Here is a 16,332-nt window from a genome sequence, read left to right as displayed (position 1 = left end):
CAAGTCCCACAAAGCAATCAATTTCTTAAAAAGTAATCCATTTTCGAAAGGATCACATCTTTGGCCTTTTAAAGTGAATACTACTTTTTATAAAAGGTAGCTAGTACACTCTTCCAGTTACATTTCAGTGGTGGGGTAAAGTGACAATCACCCACTTTATGCACACAGGCCTCTGTGGCTCAGGTGTCGGGGGGTTGCAGGTGCATATTGGCTGTAATACAACAGAGGCAATGTTCCCACCGAGCAGAGCTATTCATGCATTGTGCCTTGCTTGAGGACTGTTTCCAGAGTTGGTGTTTTCCCCCAAAGGAGTCTACTCCATGCCCACATACATATATAATACAGTCCAGAAGCTGGTAGCATTTGCTCACTCTGTGTAGTGGTCTGAGGAGTGAGAACCCACAAGGTTGGGAACATTCCAACTCAGGCAACTTTGCGCACTGAATTCCATTGTTCTTTTTCAGCCAGGGAGTGTATGTTCTATTTAGTAACGACGCTTCTGTGGAGAAATAAGTGGGAGGGGGAAAAAATAAAAGCCTTTTCTTTGCAGTGGAAAAATGGAAAGGTAGTGCCGACTGGCCATCTCAGGCTCAAGGGCTGGAAGAGATTAGGGGCCTATGGAGAGAAGAAGATTACAAATGTAGGCAGAGGGATGATTGCTTCAGGAAGGCCTTTCAAAGGCCTGACAACTTCTCTTGAAGGATGGCCCCAGCAGTGTTCTGTGAAGGTAGGACTGTCAGTCTATGTGTGTGGAGAACAGTTCAAAGAAAACAAAACACTTAAGCCTAATCTTTCAGAGGGTGAGGAATCGTGGCGTAATGATGATAAAATGCTACTTCTGGGTCTGACAAGCCGCACAGCTGTTTGATGGCAAGAAGAAGATTCTGGCTAAGCCAAAAGCTGTGAGTTCACTCTGCTGTTGTTCCAACAGAAGAGAGAGAGAGAGAGAGCCTGGCCCCAACTTACTCATGTGATCCAGGAATCTGCCTGGTTACCCAGACTCTGTGGCTGCCTCAAAATGGGCCCACGGTGAAAGCTGAGCTTCAGGTAGACTCCATGACACTAGGATTCCCAGGGAGAGACCCTGAAGCAAATACATACACCTCAGAGAGGGTTCCAGAAAACACTCACCTAAGTCTGAACCCCAGACTCTGACAGCCATCCCGTGATGAGGCCGTTTTACTTCTCTCTCTGACGTGCTGGCTTTAAGTGACTTGGAGGCATCATAGATCCTCCTGCACCTGCGCCATGAAGAACGGAGCACACATACACCTTCTCACTACCTGCCCCACTCAGTATAAACTCGTATTGTCAAAACTAACCAAATAATCACGGCCAAGGGCTTTCAAGGTCTCAGAAGAATGTGACTGTAGGAATACCAGTTTCTATTTCAAGAAAGAAAAACAGAAGAACTAGAACATGTTAGACCCTTCTCTGTAAGACAGTATGGAAAAGAAGTCAGATAATTTTCTCAAGAAGAAAAATGGAGATCAAAAACGAAATGGAGGAATGAACACAAAGGAAGCCACAAAGGGGACACTTGTGAGCTAAGCCTCCTTGCGTGGGACCTCACCACTCACCCACATGTTGCTTGTTCATCACTATGGCAAGGGCTGGCGTGCCAGTAAACACAGGATTAAAGTCTTTCAGGAAAAAGAGAAGGATGGTTCGAGCTGCTTTCTATCATTCACACCCACCTACTTGAAAAAACACAGAAGCGTTATGCTGGAAAACACGGGAACGAAATGCCCCTTCAAGACATTTTTAAAACCAATCCACTCAGAAAGAAATTTGAGAATTTGAGAGTTTGGGAAACAAACAGCAACAACAAAGAAACAAAACCCACACACAGACCCCCCATATCCTCAGCACATCAGAGAGAGGGGAAGAGCTGGCAGCCTTGGTGAACAGAAAGGTGCCCTCATTTACGGCTCAAATCAGATTCCTGAATGGAAGAATCACTACAGTTGCATCCTGCATTGAAACCATGGGGTCACATCCCCTAAAATTTAAAGGGCTATTTAAAAATAAGGCGGTTTCGGTTTGCGGGGAGGGGGTGAAAAAATTCAAGTAGAAGCCAACAAAGAACAAGCAAAGAAAAATTCCCAAAGCTGTGAAACCTTGCTACTTAAGATAATGACAGAAATTTATGACTGCTTCCTTCCCCGGCAAAAAGGAGCACAATTAGAAGGCTGAAAACAACAGGCCCTTTGTACCAGCATGTTATGTTTTGCTTATTCTATTACACACTGGCTGGGAGATAAGAATAAACAGGACAACACCCTGTCTAACCCCAGGAGGAGGGGGCGGAGGGAAAGCTGGTGACGTTCATTCTTGGGCATGTATGTGCACACCATTCATTCCCAAATTGAGGTACTTGAGAAAATTGTGCCTGCAATAGTCAGGAACTAGTATAAGCACCCAGAAGCCTTTTATTGCACAATCACATCTTTTAGGATAAGCCATGTATAATAGGGAGCTTTATAGTTTTTCTCTGCTGTGAAGTGCACTGAAGATATTTAAGTAATTAGTGATTATTTCTCTATGCTCTTTATCGATCCTATTTTTGTTCAGTCTTTGAAAAACTTAAAAATTAGGATGAGTAGGGGCACCTGAGTGGCTCAGTTGGTTAAGTGTCCTACTCTTGGTTTCGGCTTGGGTCATGATCTCATGGGTTCGTGGGATCGAGCCCTGTGTCAGGCTCTGTGCCAAGTGTGGAGCTTGCTTGGGATTTCCTCTCCCTCCCTCTCTCTCTGCCTCTCCCCCTCAAAGTAAGTAAGTAAGTAAGTAAGTAAGTAAGTAAGTAAGCAAGTAAATAAATAAATAAATAAATAAAATTAGGATGAGAGCATATAAACACAGCCTCCTTCCCTGGATCCAATGTGTCAAAAAAGCTTGGAAGGAATCAATCAGCCACTGGGAAAGGCCATGTGGTGGCCTGAGACTGTGTTCTCTCTTCTCCACAAGAGGAGAGTTGCCAGTCCTTGCTCCAGGTGTTCTGATGCCCCGCGATGGAGAATTCTGCTCAAGGACAGCAAATGCTAAGCCAAGTCAGGTTCTAACTAGCCAATCACAAGATGGTATGGCACTGTTGGTCCTCACAAAACGGAGAAAAGATCTGACTTCTCTTGCAGCTCTCTCCCCATAACACCTCACTGCCTGGAACCATCAATCCCCACTCAATCTCTGCCATTTCTTGGTCGCTCTTCCTAGTGCTCCTCATGAGGGTGTGCAGGTGGCTCGGTGACCCAAGCACTGAGGGACCATGGAATCTCCTGGCACCCAAAATGAGTTTATGGAAGGAGCTAAGAGAAGCCATTCTAAAAGCTCACTGCTCTCTTTCTGCCCCTCCAGCCCATTTCAGTGGTTCTCATCTCGGGGCCTTTGGACCTGCACTACCTCAGCCTGGTGATTGCTTTTCCACCAGACCATCACAGGCTGGCTCCTTTCTGTTCTTCTGTCTCATAGCAAACATCACTCTTTAAAGAAGTCTTTGCCTCCCCACCCTAACGATCACCCTGTCACTTACTTGGTTTTCATTCTTCATAGCACACATCTTAGTTTCTTGTTTTTAAGTATACGATTTTCTCCCCTGACCAGCATGTAAGTTCTGCAATGACAGAGATCTCATCCATCTTGTTCACCCCCATAGACTCAGCATCTTAAATCCTACCTGGCACACAGTATGTGCTTAATAGAAATTTACTGAAAGGATGACTAGATAAATAAATAGGCAAACAATGGTCAAACAAGACAACCTGCTATGAAACCAGTGGAAAAACAAGTCAAAGCAGAATTGTCACCTAATGTCAACCACAATGCCACTGTATTTTTTTTTCAATTTTCCAAGCCGAACCAGGGGTGAAGCTACATGCAAACAGTAGATCTGAGAAGGAGACTCACAGAAAACACAGCTTTTTTTTTTTCTCCAGTGCTCTAAACACAAAACCGCTCTGAAATGGTGGCAGAAGATTCTTGAAATTCAAATAGAGGAGGAAAAAAAAGAATGTATTTGGATGTCAGCAAGGTAGTTCTGCCAACCTAATTATGCCCCGTGACATGTAATTGTGAACCGCTGAAAGACAAATGGCAAAGCAAAGCATTTATTATAAACACACACAGAGGTAAGACTGAGGTGTTAATTTTTAAGCAACTGTCATCAATCTGGTTCCAGGATATTATTCCATTAACATTATTATTATTATAACAAAGAATGTAAGCACGATGATGAGTTCCTTTCATGTATTTCTCAATACCTGGGAAACGAGGCTTACTCGTCAATCTCTAGCTGAGACACCTGAGAAAAACATGAGGACACAATGAAAATGGCAGAACACTAATTATACCCACACAAAGAGAGTGGATCTATACATTGGAGGTTCACTTAAAATGCATTCACGTCTTTGGCTAGACACCCTATTACTCAATCCAAGAAAGGTATACTCCTTATATGGTAGATTCAACCTCTATGGAAGGCACAAGCAAAATGAAACAAACAGAAAGCGTACACGCACCAAGTGAGAAAATTAAGGGAATGGGACTAGTCAGTAGTGTCTCAGGGGCAAACCGGTGATTCTTCTCAGAATCAGAAGAGAATGAAAGCATCTCTCCCCGGAACAGTGACTGAGAAAAGGAGGTTGATAAGTAATGGCTCCTATTATATTAAAGGTGACCCAAAAAATGAGGTGCAGTTTTTTCTTTTTAATTTTTGTTTTAATGTTTATTTATTTTTGAGAGAGACGGAGACAGAATGCGGGTGGGTTAGGGTCAGAGAGAGAGGGAGGCACAGAATCCGAAGCAGGCTCCAGGCTCTGGGCTGTCAGCACAGACCCTGACGTGGGGCTTGAACCCACACGCCATGAGATCATGACCTGAGCTGAAGTTGGATGCTCAACTGACTGAGCCACCCAGGTGCCCCTCTGAGGTGCGGTTTTGATAGATGTTCTAGTTACTGCTGTGTTTGAAAAGCCCGCCAAATTCTAAAACACTGTGTACGTGTCGTTTGCCTTCTTATAAATTGATTTGTCATTATCATATGTTCAAAGTATCATATTATACAAATGTGTTTCTCCCTACTTTACTGAAATATCAGAATCAGGCTCCAAACAGACTCAGAGAGGAGAGTTTTAAGATTTTTCCATACAGGGGCGCCTGGGTGGCGCAGTCGGTTAAGCGTCCGACTTCAGCCAGGTCACGATCTCGCGGTCCGTGAGTTCGAGCCCCGCGTCGGGGCTCTGGGCTGATGGCTCAGAGCCTGGAGCCTGTTTCCGGTTCTGTGTCTCCCTCTCTCTCTGCCCCTCCCCTGTTCATGCTCTGTCTCTCTCTGTCCCAAAAATAAATAAACGTTGAAAAAAAAAAATTTAAAAAAAAAAAAAAAAGATTTTTCCATACAAACTACGATATATAATATTTGAAATACAGTAGAATCTTTATGGATATCATCCAAAATTTTTGAAAACTCTTGAAAATGGTTACCAACAATTTACCCATTTTAGTTCATGTGGGAATGTTTAATGCCATTCACCAAAAAAGAATACTACAATGGTAAAAAATGGTATTCATTATGATTAAGACCTAATCACTCGAGAAGTCCAGAGGTATGGAATTTATGATCTTGCTTACATGTTTATAAATGTGGACTCGGCAAAGAACCATTTAATCTACCAAGAAATCCTTTGATCTCTAGTGCATTGCAATTAACAGGACAATGGCAAGTTTCAGTGCAGAGGTCTTTTTGGATGGCTCCTACTACACTTGGGATTTCTCTGTTCCTGTTTAGGGTACAGGGCTGACCTACAAGACTGTCATTTTTTGTTCCAGCTTTGCTTTTACAGAGCCCCAAGCAAAGCCCTGACCATAAATAAGGCAGCAGGGCCCCCGGAGCCAGCTGAGTCATAAACCCCACTCACTCGCATGTGGCTTAAGGTGTTGGGATCCCGCGAGAGTCAAGCCAAGCAAGTGGAATCAATTTAGGCCACAGTTAGGAAAAACAGAGTGCTCCCCCAACCCCTGGCTGGCAGTGGAAGATACACAATCCCCCCTCCACAGCTCAAATATGGGGAACCGTAACTAAGCCCAGGAAAACATCTAGACCAGGGCAGACTACTTCCACAGTCTAAAAGGGAAGAAAAAAATGGGGGGAAAATGACATTTGACAACCAACCACAAAATTTTAAATGTACGGGTCTCCTGTTTTTAAAGCATAAAAACGGTCTTGTTGCTGCTGAGTTATAACCATCACATTTTCTGACATTTGTGCCCAGTACCATTTGGCCTTAGGGTTCTTAGGCTTATTACTTTCAAAATACAGAGCAAAGCATGTTTAAGTCACTTTAAATATCTCAAAGAGCAGCAAACCCACTGCCTACCTGCTTGGGCACGCAAACTCGAAAAGAGAGGCTTTCCAGAATGGCCTGCAGGTCAACAAATTCTGGTTTTGGCAGACTGCTGTCAGGAAGGAGCTACAGAAAATGAGGTCCTCTGTACGAAAAATACTCTGCCTTTGGTTCCCTCACGTCAGAACTTGGAACTGTTAGCAAACATGCCCTGAAAAGCTACAACTCTCATAAAGTGCTAAAAACCCCCAAATAAATAGAGCCCCTCAAAACTAGGTACAAATGAGAAACATTTAATGAACAACCCTTTCTTCGCCAATAATTCTGCTTAAATTAAGTCCAGCAGACTCTTCAAAGGGACCAAAGAATCCCCCTTGTTAAGACAAATTCTATATATAGACATCCAAAACAATATTGATGCACATAACCAAATATATATAATTATCCTAGTTTCTACGTTCTCATTATCTTCATAAATACAGGATAAAAATCAGCCAAAATGACTTTCTCAGACCTCCTCAAGGATTAAGACTAGCCAGCCAGCTTTAAAAAGTATACGTATGTAGTAAAGATCAAAAGCAAATGTTCTGGTCAGTTCTTTTCTACTCATGGGTCTTACTAAGAATGTATGCAGTTTTCAGGGAAAACACCACAAATGACAGCTGTTCAAAAGCATGGAAATTAATTGGCAGCAGGAATTTCCTTGACTAATAGGGAAAAACTTAAAGTCACATGTTTTGATGAGCTTATTTTTCCTATCTTCAGTCAAGCATATTCACTGTTAATGATTAAGATTTTCACATAGAAATATAACCAAGTGAAATCCTGAGTATGTAACAAGTAAAATGCTGAGTGGAACACAGGTACCTATTATTGAAGGAACAATAGCATTAACGAATGGGTTTTAGGTGTCAATAATATATAGGGAAAGGTTCACCTTGCAGGCCTGGATTATCCACGAGAACTAAAGTGAGAAAACAGTAAGAATAATGCATTTATTACATTAAAAAATATTAGCAAGACAAGTGACCCCCCCCCCCCACTGCCCCACCCCCCGGTAAGCCATCTGCTTTGAGCTGTTTTTCCAGCAGTGGTGATGGATTTACACTGATCCATCCACAGTCTCTCTGACACAGGGGCTCTCAAGTCGTTGCCCTTATGACCAATGGCGAGAATGGATGAGACAGCTGGTCAGGATTAGGCGAGCAGCCTGTGGCCCAGGAACTAAGTCGTGTTCCTCTGCCCAGAGTTGTGACCTTGGGCCCATTAGCATTATGCTCTCACCACAAGCTAACCAGTCACTCATCAGCCACGATCCAACATACATCACTCTGGGGGCACAATGTGTTTTCAATCCAAGCAACAATGTGAGCTTGTTATTTTCAGAGCAGCTGATTGAGCCCACGACACCCAAAGGCTCCCGCATGGTGGAGGCTACACACAAACTGTCCCTCGAGGCAGCAATGAGATGTCCAAGCATGAGCAACTGTGGCCCTTCCATCCTAATGGAGCCCTGACAGAGCCCAGGGAAAGCAAGAAATAGTCAAAGGATGTCCAAAGCATGTTATCCAAGTGCCACAATAGAACAACGTACCTGGCCATCCCCAGACTCGGAAAATTGCCGGGGACGATGAGTATGTCCAGCCTGGAGAACGGGTGTGTTCCCAGGACATGGTGTGCTGCTGAGAGGCAAGGAGGGACCAGTTGCAGAAGGGTCTCTTGGCAGGCACCCTTGAGGCACAGTGGGGCAAAGACCCGATGAGGAATAATTTCCTGGGTGGTGGCAGAAGGATTCTGGAAGCGGCAGGGGTATTCCATGTGACCACAAATGCCAACATATCTGGGAACAACACGAAATAAATAGATGCACTTTATGGTAAATCAGGTTTATTCTTGCCATGGAGGTGGGGAACTCTCACAGACATGCACAACTTCTAAGAGACGGCAGTTCAGATGGGCTCACGATCAAGACAGTTCAATGGAATTCTTGGCTTGTCTGTTTCTCTGCAGCAGTGAAAAACTATAGGTCAAAATACTTATTGATGTGCTGAATTGACCGAGTAGCTTCAATCTAAACTAAGTGAAAGTAGATTTTCCTACTTATTTTAGAGTAAACAAGGAACACCTCCCAAGCCTCAAAACAACAAAACAACCCCCTCCCGAAAATAAAAAGCAAAATTTCTGCCCCTCAGAAATGTGCTTTTCAAGTATCACCATGGAAAAAAAATCTCCAAATCAGAAACAGTTCATAACTTAGAAAGGCAAGGATGGTGCAAAGCCAAATTAAAGATCCCATTCTAGAATTGCCTAGAATAAAAAATGAACCAAATGACAGGACAGGTTTCGACTTTCCAAAAGAACCCAGTCCATTTTACTAAAAAAGTAATCCAGATGCTTATGTTAAAAGCCATCAGAAGTTGTGCTCTTATGGAATACAGAGACACTTTTTTATTTTCCCCAATCCACTTTTGATACAAATTGAACAGAATCAACCTTTTAAGGAAACAGATCAGAGCTCAGCCTGTACCATCTGATCGCTGCCAGTTATTCTGTCAAAGGTGGAGCTGAAAAAGAATTCCTAGAACTTGACTCACAGGCCTCGAGAGAACTCATCTACCCAAAGAAACCCACATCAAAGGGAACTCTATTTTTTTGCCTGTTAGCACATCCTTTATTCAAACACAATGGAAAACCCCTCTAATTTTAATTTACAAATTATAATTTTACCTATGGGTGCTTGTTGGATTCACAGTGAATAATGAAAAACCTTAAAATGCTGGCATGTCCCAATAGGGGCAGGCCACAACAATAATTCCTCTCCAAGTTTCTGAAGTGGCTTTCACTTATCCAAGGCCAGCACTGCCCAAGGAGATCCACACAGCTATGGAGATGTGCCTTGCCCTCCCACAGCCTGGTGCATAGAACACAGCTTCCAGCACCAGTGACATTTCACCGCTGTTGAGGGTAAGAAAAATGGGTGGAGACCCGTAAACACTTCTGCCAGGATAAGGCAACAGGGAGAATATAATTATTGACATTGAATGCTAGCCAAAGCCCCTGGGTTGATAACCTTGCTTTATGGAGAAAGTGACTGAAGGTGCCTGTTGGTAAACATTTACCTGAAAAGGCTTCAAATGTCCACCTAATGACAAGTACTGTACTGGTGTATACATTCAAAGGTCTCATTAAGTAAAGAAGTCTATTTATTAAGGGGTGCCTGGGTGGCTCAGTTGGTTGAGTGTCTGACTATTGATTTCAGTTCAAATCATGATCCCAGGGTAGTAGGATCAAGTCCCACACCGGGCTCCACGCTGAGCATGGAGCCTGCTTAAGATTCTTTCTCTTTCTCCAACCCCCTTCCCCTGCTCACGTGCTCTCTGTCTCTCTAAATAAATAAATGAATAAAATAAAAAAGAAAGCCATTTATTGAGTTAACCACCTAAGATATTTACATAGGGATATAACGGGCTATAATAATTAAAGCTTGCACTTCCTGAAAAACTTTCAGAGCACATTAAATAATAGAGAAACTGGAGGTGCGGAGGCATCTTCAGTACAAAGGTGGGGCATAAGTTTAAATTCTATGTGTCAAAGCACAGTTTCGCAACGAGGCATTCCACTGGCCTATCTAGACACATACCACGGGGCCAGACTATTTCCTGCAGCCAAGAAAGATCAGAAAATAATTTGAGGTATCAAAAAAAGTCAACTTGTTGAAGAGAAAAGGTGAGTTAAATTCTCTCTGGACATGAGCGGCACTAGCCAGGGGGAATGAAGGTTATTCCAGTTGTGTGTATTAGCACCATTTTTTAATAATCAAAGCCTGGGAGAAAATGCAGGACTTTAAGGTAATCAACCTATAGATAAATGAGACTATTAAGGCTCTCCCAATAAAAATGTACGTGGCATCAGGGAAGGCCACACATAAGTTCCAACGTCGGAATCAGGAAAGCTGGGCTTCAGTGGCTGTTCTCACACGGGCTAACTGTGATGTGAGGCAAGCAACTCAGTGCCCAGGGCCCCTTTCTCATCTCTAATGTGGTCTCATGAAAATGGCTGCAGGGGGAGGGGAGGAACTGACCGGAAAGGAGGTGAGGGAACTACTGGATGCTGGAACGTCCTCTATTAGTTTAGGGTGTAAACAATTGGCAAAAACTCAGACTTAAAATCTGTCCACTTTGTTTTATGTTAATTATACTTTCGTTAAAAACAAACAAAAAAAATGGCTTCCAAGGTTTCTTCTGGTACTGTGATTCTCTGACAACTCTCCACATGAGGCCCTTGCCCCTCTTCATATTGTACGTTTATGAAGTCATGAATAGTCCTCTATGAAAGCAGTATGAACTCAAAGATGCTTCTTCTCACACTCACCTTCGACCGTTCATTTCTATAGCTGTGCCTGCTCCAACCCACTCTTAGTATCATCAGCAAGTCAAGCATTTGTAAATAGCTATTCCCTGTGCCCAGGCTCATAATCAGGGTAAACATTTTAATAGTTAAAGATTAATAATAATGCTTGATTGTTATTTATAAATAATCCATACTGATGAGAATTAAGAATAGTAAACAATAACTCCTACCACAACTGCTATTGAACATTCACTGTGTGCCAAGAACTGTTCTGAACACTTCATGTGCATTATCCCAATTAATCCACACAGCATTCCTGAGGAATAAGAACTGTTCTTTTCATCACATCGTGAGTCATCACAAGCTCCTCCCTCCCGACCTTCCTTCCCCACATACTCTGTTAATCTTCTTGAGTAAATTTGGATCCTAGATTTTTCTAGAAGCTGAGCTCAGCTGCTCTGTGGTTCTCTGGTTTCCTGCTCCTCCTTGTCAATATTGCCCATTAATATTGCCAAGAGTGGGAAGAACTGGTGAAATAAATGTTAGGTTGGTAAATGATGGGAACCAGACGACTGGTTCCCTCTCCTGCGATTCCTGGGCTGAAATCATTTCACATGAGGTCTTTCCAAGGAAGAAGAGTGACCAGGTTTTATTCAGAATCACAAGATTGGACGCTGCCTACAGAGGTTCTCCTCTGGTCCTCCTCTTGTTTCCAGAATGAGATGTATGGAAACTAGCTGACAAAGACATTTCCCTGTCATAGGCTCAAAAGGAATCACCAAAATTTCCCTTAGGGATGCAGGTCCTTTTTTGACAGTTCAACTCAATCATTTAGTAATGATTTCCTGCATTCTTGCTCTACTCGAGGCACCCCAAAGGTGTGCCACGTATACACATAGGAATAAATTTCTGACCCTACCTTTGAAGAGTTTACAGTTTTAATGGAAGAAAAAATTTAAAATTCTGGTACATACAATGACACTCTAAGATGTTTGGACAATTTATTAACATATTTTAGCAAGCAGAGTAGATGCTTGCATACCGTAAAAATCACAAGTGTTCAAAATGCCACCACCAGCCACCAGTGAGCTGTTGGCAATGATGACAATACATACGCAGTGATGCAGTCGTATCTGAAAGCTGGATGCATTTCCTAGGGGAATTCTCATATAATGCAAAGCAAAATTCAGGATGTACAATAAAAGCCAGAAAGCTGAAATATACCAGGGAGCTAGAGCTGGAGAAATCAAACCAAGCCAGGAAGATTTGGAAAGGCTTCTCTACAGCAAAGCGTGTACTGGAAACTGGCATTTTCCCCTATGATTTATATATCATTCGTTCTTTCCTAGCCTTCCAAAGACACAGAAATAGGGCCTCACCCTGCAAGGTTCACAAGGCAACTTTCCACAGACTCCACAACTCTAAAGAAAACTGCTTCCCTCCCGCCCCCCGCCCAAGCTTTCCCTTCTTTAGGATGAGCAACCTCAATGCCTTTTCTTTGTGGTGCTTATTTTCCACGCTTTTAATCATTTTTCCTGAGTTCCTCTGGACTTTATCCAAGTTTCCGTGTCATGCTTAAACTGTATGGGCCCAAAGCGAAGACAATGCTTTAACAAAGGCCTCCAGAGGTTAAACATAATAAAAAGATTCCTCTGTGGCCAGAGAAGGTTATATTGCAGCCGAAGAAAATTAATAAAACTTTCAATGGTTTACCTAAGTGCCTTCTAATTAACGTATTTATGAAAATGCTCACCCAGAGTGGGCTGGAGCACGTGTGGAATTGAGCTGGAAGAGGGAATGTTCTTCCTATAATTTAGCCCACATGAACAGTGATCAAAAGTTCAGTGACCAATACTTTGGCCAAATTTCTGGGACCCAGATGAACACTTTAGGTAAATGAAAGCCTGTGGTATATAAGGCCCCTATAAAAGTTACATTTACGTGCATTGAACTGGTGGTCTTGGGAAGGTTTGAAGTAGAAGAGGGGGGTGGGGAAAGCAAGGGGACCAGATGTGAACATAACCAAAAACACTGTTGCAGTTGGCACTTCAGAGTACCTTTGTTGGCAAACGTAGCATGGAGCCAGAGATTTAATGGATAAAAACACAAAGCTACCCTCTGATGACTAAAGACAGCACACATGAAGCACGCAGCCAGGGAAGGATTAAGCAAATGCAAGCTATTATTTTATCAGCAGTACATTTTTGATAGACAAGCACAGTGATAAATGAAGGGAAAACTTAGTCATAGCATGTCAGACATGGAAGGGAGTGTGGGAAGGACTCCGTTCCTCAGGCCTCTCCACACAAGGACATGCTCCCCTGAGTGGCACCTCTGACCTCTCCCCAGCTGCTCTGACTGGCTTGGCCACTCTGGGCTGCCTCTTTTCCTATCTGCTTGCCCACAGACGGGGTACTTTTTGGCCAAGTGGCAGGCTGCGTGTATCTGTGTTGTGGAGGCCGGAAGCAGTCCAGGTAGGCAGGTAACTGGACGGGTAAGTTTGTCTAGTTTGGAAATGGAGTATTAGAAAGCCCACTGTGACTGTATACCTGAGTATTCCCAAGTCCAGCTTCTGTCAGTAACAAAACCTTTACTGTGCTCTCCTTCTATGGTGTCTCAGCTGGCTATAAACTCTAAAGGACAACATCCCCTTCCCCTGAACCCCAACGGGAATTTCAGATGCCATCTCTTCCCAGAATGCCCAATGGAAATGGCCATGGCTTCCTCCTTCACAATTATGGGCGCAAAGTGAAAAGCCATCTCCATTGCTACGGGCAGTAGACAGAGCACATAAGAAGTGGTCCTGCCCGCTCCCCAACCTCGTATCCCTGGGAATATGGCTAGAAGGAAAAAATAACAAATGTCTTTCTTTGCCTTGCACTACAGCGCACGGTTTTCAACTGCACACCTCCTCTAACAGTCAAGCAGCCCTGAGGCTGTAGGTGAAGAGCACAGTGCTTCTTCATCATGAAGAATTTGACAACCCCAAGCAAAGTCTTTATTCTACAGAGCAGCACAGTACAGCTTTGCCCCAGGAAACCTACCCAACCAGTAGGGACAGCACCCTCATGCTCAAAGGCAGAATTCTCAATTTCTGTCTTCTGTTCCAAGGCGACTCATTCCAATCAATAAGAGTGACTCAGACATGGCAGTGACTCTCCAGGTGGGAAGGTGGATCAGACTCCAAGTAAGGCATGGACATTATACACAGTTTTTAAAACTCCCCAGGAAAGATTTTGAATCACTTCTATAGGGGATCAAGCCCAGATGGGAATCCAGGTGTTGTAACTCAGTAGAGATATGAACACGGACACATTGCTGTCTAAAACCTCAATACCTTTATCTATAAAATGGAGATAATAAAGCCTATCTGTCTTATAGGCTTATCCTCAGGACTAATCAAGATGACATTTAAGTCAAGACTTTTCCTGATTTCAAGCATCCAATGACTTCTCTATCATTTTGGGATAGGCTAGACTATGTTGCAATAACAAACATCCTCAGTGTTTCAGTAGCTTAACAACAGAAAAAAGTTTATTTCTTGCTCCTAACAAGTCCACTGAGGATCGCACTAACTCTCTAGAGCACCTGTCCTCCCTATGCAGAAATTTTGCCACCCAAAACAGAGTAAGCCACATTGGCCTACTCTGAGCTCAGTGGCGGGAAAGGGTCTCACGTGCAAGTAAGTATTCCCACGTGAAAGTAATAGTGTCACTTCTATCCACAACTCTCCTCTTCCCAAGAGTGCATAAGTAAAATCCAATAAGCAATCTAGGATACTGTGTATAGCTCAGGGAAGACTAGTCCAAAATAGGCAAGTTACTAAGCAGGAAGTGGAAATCCCTTCCATTCCTCCAAAAAGCAAAATGCAAGCGGTAAGACATGCCTGTCATAGGAGAGGGCTCAATGGCTTTATGTCCTAACAGTACCAACCACCACCGCAACCACTGCAGTAAGAGTGAAAACAACATGGCAAAACACAACCAACACAAGGGAATTTGCACTAAAAGCGTATCTTGGTTGGTTTACTCTGGGCTTTCTCTACCAGAAGGTACTGGACATAGTGACTGTGTATAAACAGGAAAAGTGGTTAAACTAAGCTGGGTGTACAAGTCCCAGGAATGAAGCATGATGCAATAATGCACAATTTGGACACTTCGTACCTCCTATGTCCATTCCCTTCCTCCCTTTTGGTTCTCAAAGCTAGAAACAGTTGAAGGTCTGGGGAAGCTGCAAGTGAATATCCAATGGCCCATGCTGATTTTTAAACACTTTAAACTGATTTTCTCTGGTCCACTTTGAAAAAGAAGGAATCACTACTCAAGTAAATGGAGTCCTAACCCAGGAGGTTACTTGTAACCATGACCTTGTGACAAGCTACCTTGTGTCCTGTGCTCCAAAGCAGACTGACAAGCCCCACTGACGGAGGGCCACCCCTACAAATGCACTGCTAACAGCAGTCCTTGGAACGAAAACAGTAGAGTGGCCTACAAAGTAATCCAGCAGACAAGCAACTCCTCTTTATTGTGTTTTTGACCAAATTGGCATTGAAAACCAAAATTAAAAAGTGTAGAAGGAGGGAAGGCATTGAATCTGAGGATTCTGTTGACTTAACCAAACACATAAAAATATTTCACCTGACTTCACAGCGGATTTCATATATACTTCTTTTCTTTTCTTTCTTTCTGCATAAACAATATGCCCACATTTCTGCCTCTCAACTCCCTTTCCCTCCCAATAGGGTTTTCCTGCTTTGATTAATCATATTTTGGTTTAGTTTCTCAGCAGGGATGACTCACATTCCCAGTGCTTGGAATAAATGCATCATACTGCTCCCTTAAGTGTTTGTTTTTCAGCAAGTTCCCAAATACCAACCTGAAGTCGGCCTCGGAAGGTGACAGAGATCTCTCTGCTGCCAGATCATTGGATGAGCAGGTCTCTGGCTTCATTTCTGTCCAGGATCCCACTGCGATTGTGAAGGTGGAGGCCGGCATCGGCATGGTTACATAGTAATGCCAGCTTGAGCACCCTATAAACAGAAGGAGAAAAACCATAATGAGGCCAATGAATGGTTCTGGACGTCACTCTGTACCTTTTCGCTTTAGGCACTTAAAGAATTTGTGTGATAAGATGGCATGAGCTACTCCTGGAGATGGGTCATATCTACTGAAGGGGCATCACTGCAGTTCTCAGGCAGAGCCTAGAGGGATGACAGTTTCAGGGCAGCTAAGGAAGTTTGTATCTCCTTAAAGACCAGGGATCAGTTTGAAGCACTTCAAGTGAGGCTATAAATAAAGGGTAGTACTTGAGATGGTCACGTAAGGGCTACAAACATATAAAGGGCACAGGCTGTATGCTGCTATAGAGACAAGAACATCTTTTCTTCATACATATTGCCTAGAGCAGTGTTTGGCATAAAAAAAGATGCTCTGCTGAATACACAGATGAAGAAATGAACACATGAATGATCACTACTGTGTTGCTAAACTGTTTTGTCTAAATTCAATTTAAGTCCATCTAAAATGGATATGGTAGAGAATGGAGAGACCAGGGAAGGAAGATACCTGGGTTTTAGTCCCAACTCTGAAACTAATTAACTGTGGAAGCTTAGGTTTATCCCTTATCCTTTTTATCTGTTCAGGTATTG

General features: G+C 43.1%; 1 protein-coding gene across 11 annotated transcripts in view; it reads right to left on the bottom strand.

Annotated features, from left to right (window-relative positions):
- AOPEP (aminopeptidase O (putative)) overlaps positions 1-16,332 on the bottom strand; it is a 344,323-nt gene that overhangs the window by 256,199 nt on the left and 71,792 nt on the right. For all 11 annotated transcript variants that reach the window (XR_015243507.1, XR_015243503.1, XR_015243504.1 and 8 more), the window contains exons 4-5: positions 15,561-15,714; positions 7,930-8,175 (exon numbers count right to left, since the gene is read on the bottom strand). Coding sequence is in view for 6 of the 11 variants with exons in the window: in XM_086685159.1 (XP_086541285.1) it covers positions 7,930-8,175; positions 15,561-15,714 (400 nt within the window). In the remaining 5 variants the exon portion in view is untranslated. The remainder of the gene's footprint in view (positions 1-7,929; positions 8,176-15,560; positions 15,715-16,332) is intronic.

Source organism: Puma concolor, chromosome D4 (genome assembly GCF_028749965.1).
Source record: "Puma concolor isolate L17-30 chromosome D4, mPumCon1.1.hap2, whole genome shotgun sequence".
NCBI classification, from domain to species: domain Eukaryota; kingdom Metazoa; phylum Chordata; class Mammalia; order Carnivora; family Felidae; genus Puma; species Puma concolor.
This window is presented reverse-complemented; position numbering and strand designations above follow the sequence as displayed.